The sequence below is a fragment of the Ambystoma mexicanum genome, chromosome 13, assembly GCF_040938575.1.
Source record: "Ambystoma mexicanum isolate Mex_15411 chromosome 13, UKY_AmexF1_1, whole genome shotgun sequence".
NCBI classification, from domain to species: Eukaryota; Metazoa; Chordata; class Amphibia; order Caudata; family Ambystomatidae; genus Ambystoma; species Ambystoma mexicanum.
In genome coordinates this window covers 55,061,207-55,070,282 of record NC_090938.1, presented here as the reverse complement: position 1 = coordinate 55,070,282, position 9,076 = coordinate 55,061,207, and the positions used below count along the sequence as shown (strand labels likewise).

At 45.0% G+C, this 9,076-nt stretch overlaps 1 protein-coding gene across 1 annotated transcript; it reads right to left on the bottom strand.

The window, feature by feature from the left end:
- Nucleotides 1-359: 359 nt before the first annotated feature.
- Nucleotides 360-8,701, bottom strand: LOC138520077 (interleukin-20-like). Its single transcript, XM_069632603.1, has 6 exons — nt 8,650-8,701; nt 7,592-7,781; nt 5,654-5,716; nt 3,056-3,208; nt 2,413-2,487; nt 360-951 (listed from the first exon to the last, which is right to left on the bottom strand). The coding sequence occupies exons 2-6, from the start codon at nt 7,748-7,750 to the stop codon at nt 856-858; spliced, it is 546 nt and encodes a 181-aa protein (XP_069488704.1). The 5' UTR covers nt 7,751-7,781; nt 8,650-8,701; the 3' UTR covers nt 360-855.
- Between the last annotated feature and the right edge of the window lie 375 nt (nt 8,702-9,076).

The window sequence follows — 9,076 nt, the reverse complement described above, 5'->3', positions numbered from 1 at the left end:
CCATGGTTCATGCCGGTAAAATACCGGCACCGCCTTGGCGGAAAGGGGAATTACCGCCCCATTCCAAGGTTGGCGGGGCGGTAATTCCCCCTTCCACCATTGCCCTTCCCCATTCCCATTTTTGCCCCATAGGGCTCAACGGGAATGGGGAAGGCGCTAATTACGGTACCGCAAAATGCGGTACCGTAAATAGCTCCCTGGGTCCCTTTGCGGGTTGGTTTTTAACGCCTGCAAAAAGCAGGCGTTAAATTCCCCAACCCGCAAAGTGACCTCGTAGTAAGGCGGTAAGGATTTACCAGTACCGGTATTTTACCGGTACTGGTAAATCCTTACCGCCATCCGTGTAATGAGGCCCATAGTGTACAACAAGTGGGCACAGTAAATACACATAAAAAAGGTAGAAAACATTAACTAAAATCTTATGTATGATGAGAAACACTGAGGATTACAGTCTGGCAAAAATACTGGTTTGCAAATACTTGGCCATACAAGTTTAAAATTACATTTTAAATACATATTTAAATAAATAAATGCCAATATAAATAAATAAATACATTTCTGGATGTTCTCAATGTACTAGAAACTATTTTTTTAAATATTTAACTTATGTCTGGGCATGTCGACCTACTAAGTTTTAAATTCCATTCAGGTTTTCAGAAAATCTCAAAATGGCACATCTCCAGCCTGCTAATTGTCGATATCCTGAACACCCATCATAGAGTTTACCATTTAATAGGTCAATTAGTTCAAACCGATAAATAACATATGTGTTTGAACACACATACACATGTCTAAATAAATAAAAGCGAGTGGTTCTGGAAAGTGTGGGGTCACCACAGCACAATCCCTTGTTTCTTATGGGTGCAGTCGATTCCGGGTGTTGGTTTTCAGCCATTCTATTAGGATGTTCAGCTCGCTCATGCCTTTCAAGGTCGCCGACTTTCCATCGAGCTATTAAATGGAGAAAAAAAAATGTGTTATTCAATGTTTACATATGTAAGCTTTGGTTGTGTTCAATCGGCTTAGAACCAATGTTGGGTGATATCGGCTCAGCGAATTTCAATACTCGAAAGGAGGTAATTGGCCAATCCCAGCCAGGAGTGTACTTTGTTGTGCTTCACTTTGTATTGGGAAAGGATACACAGATGTGGACCATTTTAGGGCATTTCTACCCTTTTCCAGCCCAGGAATGATTGGATCGAATGTGGGTTGAATACTTAAATGTTTGCCAATACTGACTTCAAATATGTTGCGGTGTTGGGAATGTGGTTGGCACTGGGTTGGGTGATTGAGTGTGACATTGAATTAGATGAATGTTGAACTTCAGAGTGTTGGCAGTATCACTGTGGAGACAATGACCTGAGGACATGAGGCGCGAGAGGCGAGGACTCATGGAGCTACTCGGCAATAGGTGCTCTTTCCAAGCCATACTATCTTGGGAAAGTTAAACCAATGACAACAAAGACATTCTTAGAATAAGTGGCTGGGGCATGGACATTGAATCAGGCTGGGGAAGAATCACAAGTGAATCAATAATCAATACTGAATATGCACGCCTCAAAGACAGGGCTTCCCATATCAGCCGTCTAAATTGGGGGCATTGAATGACCAGCATACAGTTTTGTGGTGTTGACCGTATTGGGTAAGAAACCCAGGATCAGGACCAAAATGTTAAAATGGACTGAGTCGGAACCGTACAGCATTGGGGCCACTGGTATTAAGGGAATTACATTTGGTGAGGCTTTGAGTTAGGGCTAGAATACAGGGTTCTGTATCTCTGAGCACAAGGGTAGCAAGCTGTAGTGTATATAGCTTGGATAGAAAAACAATAGTGTCAGCAGGCCCTATGAAACACTTGGTTCTATGAATTAGCGCTGTCTACGACCTGTAATCTTATAGCTTTGTTTTTGAGCATACTGGAACAGACACCGTCACATAATAGAAAGGCCATTTCAAGCTTAATCGATTGAGAACTCGGACATAACTTGGGTCTGCGTCATGCTGGCAAAGCATATCTGACACATGACTTGCTGAGTCATTCACCCTTCGTCCTAAATTCTGCGGCCTTTGCCCATATGCAGTGACATTGATGAAACATTGAGTAGGGATTGAGCCGAGTTCTAACTAGCCAGAAATTCACAGCCAAGCACTATGAAAACATATCTGGGACATTATTTCTGATTCTTACACAAGGTTATTTGAGCCCATCTCGTGCTAGCAATTTACTATGAGTAATAGTTGGTTCAGAGCTTTTGACTAAGGGATAATGGACTTTCAGCACGGGCAGGTTGCCAAGCTTTACTGGTGGGAGGTGGCATTGAATTGTTCCTAGTCTGGTTCAGGGATTACGAATCATACTGAGGCCATGTATTGGGGGATTGAGCTCTAAAACATTTGGGGTGAAGAACATACCTTTTCAAACTGCTCCTCTATAATAGCCATCATGTTCTTTGTCTGTTCGCCGCAGAGACATTTAAGATTTTCACGCTGGTGGAGACAAAAGAGCAAGGAAGGACATTAAAACCCCTTTAATCTCAACACGTTGAAAGAGGGTTGTGCACAACCTGGGTTTCTGAAAATGTTATGCAGCCATCTATTTGTTGAAATTACACATTACTACATGTCGATCCACTACTCTAACTTTAAACCAAGAATTTGTTCAAGCAAACCCACGGGTGCAAACACAAGTACCAAAGCCAAGGTCTTTAGCTTATCTCACTTTGCTCTTCGGATTCTCGGTTACCACGGCTTTCTTGAAAATTAACTCATAGAGTGCTTTCCAATATCATGTGGCTTTGTGCACTTTCTTGTGATGTCAAAGCAATTTTATCTAGTTTGGGGTAAATTCCCATAAAGAGCAAGTATTATTTTGATATAAGTTACGTTTCTGGAAGATTAAATTAATTGATTGTATAATAGCACAAAATCCATTAACCTGAACCAAAAAACCTTAAGAGATATCCTGTGTCAGCCCTTTTACACTGTTTTTTCACTTGACTCTTCCCCAAGAGGGTACGTAATAAATTCAGGGAGATGATATCCATGGGCTACTTACGCAGTTCTTCAGCTGTAGCTTCATACTGCGGAAGGAGTTGGCCAAGTGCTTGACCTCCCTGCTGATGTTGTCGTTGGTGGCCTCGAGCGGGGTGAAGACCTTGGTCAAGTAGAATCGCAGCAGCTCTCGTAGGAAGCAGCATCGTTCTGCGTGCTGAAGCAAGAGAACCGCGTCACTCGGGTGTAATCAAGCACTCATTTCCAGAAAAGATTGCCATGGGCAGGATTGGTGCAACAAGTTGTGAATTGGAAGCAGTTAAGTACAATAAAATAACTCTTAGTTTTAGATATTGAAATAAACAAAGGACATCTTCTCTTCATTAAGAGTGTTCCGGAAGTGTGTTAAAATAAGAGCGGAGTTATCTTGCTAGAGAGATGCGTAGGTGTCTAGAGGCATGGGGGGTTTCCAGCTGAGGAAGAGGCATTGCGATACGGGCACCATACTCATGGAGAGATGAATCATTAGAAAGATAATAATTATCAGAGAATACAGTGTCATCATGAGCCAACAAGGGATCATGAGACAATGACACATCATCATTAAGGGAGCCCAGGAGTGTTATGGGACAATGACTCAATATTATTAGATAATATAGCATTGGAATGTTGTCAGTTCCATTGCAAACAAGGCAGTGCCAGAGGGCAATAATGGCTGATATAAGACTCTATCCCAACATTCTGATCTTTCTTCTTTATCTTTCCATGTTTTAAAAAGAACATTCCACCCTCATTCGGTGGCATGATATAGTGGCAATAATACCCTCCTCCTTAGACCATTATCATGTGGTAATGTCCCTTGGCCCTGAATAAAAGGAATTTTCTGCACTTTGACTTTTAAACTTATGTCGATGACAGTAACGTCCAGGTAATGGACCTCGGAAGGTGGCATTATTGCTTAAATGATGCGTTGTCGTTTGACCACAAGGCGCCGTGATGAATTATACATTGTTAATGAAACAAAGCCAGGTAAAGACTATTTAGCATAATTTTCACAAGTGGAGATCATATTTTCAGGTAAAAAGTCACGCTCATATACCAAGGCATCTGGCTGTAAAATGCCCTCTTCAATTCATGACGGATCATCAAAATCGGTGAGCCGTCATCAGAGGACCAAGTGCTGTTTTTGCCAATGGGCACTGCTCCCCAGAGAACCTGGTGTGATTGTGTGGACTTTGGATCTAGCAAGATTCCTAAATTTTCATGTTCAGTAATTTCTATAGCTAACAGTCCACGAAGAGTCTTTAGAGGGGAAAAAATGGACATCGGTGTCTGTCCATGGGGTCTTGCCTGTGGTTAAGGAGGTGAAACTCTCCATGGGTGATCGCTATTGTTGAGATCATGATGGACAGAGACATCCATCTCGGTCAGTGATTTCTCCCCACCAAATACCAAGTCATTCAATGGACAGTGGCACACTGGCATCTATTAATGCTGTCATACGATAAGTGAACCAGGATAAACCTTTGGCCAACAAGGCCATATCATCAGTCATACAACATCCCATGGCAATGAATGAAGGATCTTAGTGCATCAATAAAGCCATGACGTATCCTCATCATTGAATTCTGTATCATCGCGATTGGAGAATATCTATTCAGAAATCATACAAGTATAACAAAAGATGCCATCGTCAAGGCAACAGATGCTGATATTGAATAATGCCATTGTGTCCAAAATGGCTTCTAAGGACTGCAAAGGAACCCCTCTGTCATGAGGATGAGGAGAGATAGGCACTCAAAGTTATTCGGACATTTGGCAGAAAGAGAGTTAACTGCTCAAAGCTGGCACCAGACTTACAACTGAGGTTGGCGTAAGCTTTGGAACCCAAGAGTTGGATCTTAACAAGATGAGTGGTGGGGGTCCAAATTTCCCACACTTGAATATTAAACCGACTTTAAAACCGGACTCTCTGGAATCACTTTAAGAACTGATATCACGGATCCACGTTTCTAGGGTCCATTGCCAGAGCGCACTCCATAGGCCGTCACATGCACACGTGACTTTGCTAGACTTTGCTGATGTGGTTGTGAGGAGAAATGCTTCCGCAAGCGACAGGAGGATTTGACTGGGGAGACCACACAAAGCACTAACAAAGAACCACTGCCTGCTAGGGGTCTTGTGTCATGACATTTCATCATATTTAAAGGCTGCAGGTGAACACCACCCACCCTCACAATCAGTAGCCCCCCGGGGTCAGTAAGTGCGTATCGATCGAGGTCAAAAGATCCTGACTTGTGTGGTCCATAAAATTGATTCCAAAGTATGATTTGCAAGAGAGAATACCTCAATCTAGTAGTCAATTTCCCATTGCATTACAATCTCCCACCCTTAGCTTGTACCACTACATGGCCAATGCGTACTGATGCTGCTCAGTGGGTTAATGCACCAGAAGTAAACATGCAGGTAAATTCTCCAGGTCACCGTGTAGCAAAGACAACATTTTGTGCTGCCAAAGTGGCGAATCATCACACCTAAGCCTAGCTAAAAGCAGCACATGTTCATTGAAATTCTGTGAGGCAACCAATAGAAAGCGCTATACATGTAAGCACTATTTATTTTACACAATGCTCCTAATGGAAGGCATTCTTCATTTCCATACCTGGATCCCATTGAGCAGGCGAATATCCAACAGCTTGACGTCGGCGATGGCGTCTTTCGTGTGCTGCAATGAAACAAGTCCTTTATCAAAGGGGGAGTCACAAGTCATGATAAGGGCAAGAATACTCTACATATTCTAACATGATGAGAGGCACATATGGGGACATGGATATTCAAACGCACATATTTGAGACTGCAAACATGTCTGTCCTCTGTGCATTGTGATTGCGGCTAGTTATAGTTTGCTCACACCGCACTGCGGCCACTTTAGGGGTCATTACGACCATGGCAGCCGCGGAATAAACAGTGCCGGTCAGACCAGACGTCCTTAGCGGCACCCATGAGCAGACCAGGATGCTAACAACGGGCCTGTCATTAACGGACCCGTTGTTAGCATCCTCCCCATTCCCATTGAGCCCTATGGGGGCTCAAATGGGGATGTACCGGGTCCCGGTCCCGAGAATGGGAATTACCAGGCCCACCAAAGTCAGCATGGCCCGGTAATTCCCTATTTTCAGGACCCGGACACGGTACTCGGTTTGGGGATAGGCATGCCGCTAAAAGCGGCATGGCTACCTCCAAACTCGCAGTGAGGCCCAATGTCTTAATACTTAGAAGAGGTTTTGAATAGCTCCGTAGTTCGATGTGACATAATTCCGGCAAAGAAAATTCTAGACATGTGGCAAGTTCAGAGGTCCATTACTCTAACGTGATTGATTGTGGCCGTCGTTGCTTTCAGCTGTGAGTGTTTCAAATGCTAAAGTTGCTGTCTGGGGGACCCAGAAGAAAGTGGCCCACAGTCACACATGGCAATTCATTGTTTTTGTGACAGACTTATGGAGTAGTAGCTAAGGGGGGGTTGATAAAATGTGATGCGAGCTGTGCCTTTTAAAGCATATTTACTTAGTAACACTGGTCAAATCTACTAGCCACATGGCGAAGTAACTTATCAAACTGGCCCAGGTGGGCCACAAAAAGTAGCCGCCTTTGACCCAGAAAATTGGCCCACACTAACATTTTGCGTGTTTGGTTCAGACATTGCCCTATTGCCTTATAGGCTAGTCCCAGCCTGGCTGGGGGTGGGGGTCTCCTGACTGATTTAACACTGGATCCTATCATGTCCAGGAAATCAGCAAAAACCTATGTGGCACAAAATCCCCTTTCCGATAGTTTGTAAATATCACACTATTTAATCAATAAAACATGCCAGCAAGGTCATGGTGGGATAGAAAAGGCTTTTTAAAAAACTACTTTCATCAGAAATGTGAAACTAGAAGCAGACAATTCAGCCAAGTCGCCCAGTAGCCATCACCGCAAGTCCACCTCCAATACCTGGATATGCGTTGCAGGTGTGCAGATCACCTAAAATGTTAAGCCTTTGCTGCTCGCTTAGTCTCTGCCTTTCAACACAGAACCTCCAAACCTCGCATAAGGAGAGCAGAGACGAAAAAATATACTACCAAAAAAACCTACAGTCTGTTTTAAAATGATGAGGCGGCTGGTGTCCGTAGACAGGCCCTATTGGGGCATGACACATGTTCTAGAGGCCTTCTTCGCTTTAAGCGAGGACAATAAGAGAAGAGCCATCAAAAGGGTCTGATTCCAACCCGAGAGTTAGGTATTTTATGGAAAAAATACCTGCGCTTTCCATCCCATAGGCTCCATGGAGACTTGGAAAGATACTCAAATACTTGCATACTACTTAGGACTACTAAGGGTCGTAAAGATCTTATGGAAGAATGTTGACAGTAGGAGATGTTGAGGTTGCGCTACCGTCTCCTCTGACTCCTCACGTCACTGATTCCTGATTCAGTGATTACTTTATCCCGATCCTCAGATTCCGATTGCCAAGACACTCTAAGCGAGGCACGCGGCCTGCATGATCTGATCTCAGTGGTAGGTATTTCACCCACCCATCGTCATCGTTCTTGGTACTTACCACTGAGGCCTTGATGGCTTCGAAGTATCCCTTCACTTCTTGCATGTCCACCACCACCGCGCACTGGCCAAAGTGGGGGAGCCGTCCCTCGGCGACTTGCATCCAACACAGGAAAATCGCCAGGCCGAAGAAGCACGAGAAAGCTGACCAGGACCTCATGTTGCGTGTGGTTCCAAGAAAGATGGGAATTCTGTTCGGAAAAAAAATAATCAGATTTAAGGAATGGCGCAGACGATTGACCTTCAATATCAGGGACATGATTCGCGTCTTGACATAATATGGCGGAGGCTACGTACTAATGTTACATTAATACGTTCAGCAGTGGTGAGGATTTGGGGGCGAGAGCAAACCATGTATTGTCAAAAAAGATGAGAACATGAGCCAGTGGTGAGTACTCTTGGAAGAATGGAACATGGAGCAAGGGGCGACTGTCCCACAAACACTGACTGCTGGGAAGGCCCAATGTCCCTGCATGCTGCCACATAGTGGAGGACCAAAGTCTCCAGCGTTGTCTTTGCTCCCACACTTTGATGTTCTCATCTGTGTCTCTCAGGGGCCTTTCTGAATTCCCTCCCCACTAGTCCCCCTTAAAACAGCTTCTGTGGATATGCCAACATCGCTGTGAAGAATAACTCTTTTGGAGTTGCATCTGAGCTTCCCCCTCGATAATTCGTATCTGTGGTCTAGACAAAATAGCAACTCCTTTCTATTGGACAAGCAGCTCCTGTAAAACAAGCTACTAAAAACAGCATTTTAAAAAACCCCTTTAGAATTTTCATCGCTACCTCTTGTACTCTGAGCTGTGTGTGTGTTAAGGAAATGTTAAGTAAATGTTGGTTCGTCTGCCTACAGCACTCACACAAGGTAGGAGTCCCCAAGAAGAAAAAGACATGTCCCCATGGGGGAACGATGACATTTAGCAAAGCGAGCCTGGGGGTTTACAGCGCCCAAAAGGCCTTCTAACTAAATCGAGGCACTTGAAAATAAGAAGCATCTTTTTCAACCTTTTGCTAGGAGGAGCCTTTCCAAATTGTCGCTGCATGGACGCAGTGCCTTACCTGCAGGTCGCAGGTGAGCTCGTGTGCCGGTGCTGGCAGGTGTCCGGGTTCTGAGGCCTGCTTCATTTTGCTCCCGCTTTTATCCGGGTGAAGATGCGCGGTCGGAAGCACCCGCCCGCCCACGCACGGTACCTGCTGCTGGCAAGGCCTGTTTTCCCCGGCCGCGGGCCGGGCCGCATCTTTCTCATGGTTTCGCTTTATTAAGACACAAACGGAAGACGAAATTCCCTGCATTGGGCAACGGGCCCATTGCCTCATCCCAGCTTCCCGGGCGCGAGGGAAGGAAGGAGTGCTCACCTAGTGCCGCTGGACTGGGGCTGCTTCTGGCGCCGCGCCCTCTGCTGGGCAGGTGGAGGAGGCGGGAGGAGGACAATGCGCGGGGCCGTGTGTTTAATGCACTTCCTCGTTGGAAGCGCACTTTCAAGTC

Bases quoted from the DNA above. Each gene is read 5' to 3' on its own strand.
- LOC138520077 (XM_069632603.1), bottom strand. From the start codon at position 7,750: ATGAGGTCCTGGTCAGCTTTCTCGTGCTTCTTCGGCCTGGCGATTTTC. The intron at 5,717-7,591 runs GTAAGTACCAAG...GTTTCATTGCAG, and splicing joins AAGCCATCAAGGCCTCAGTG to CACACGAAAGACGCCATCGC. The intron at 952-2,412 runs GTATGTTCTTCA...TCCATTTAATAG, and splicing joins TAGAGGAGCAGTTTGAAAAG to CTCGATGGAAAGTCGGCGAC.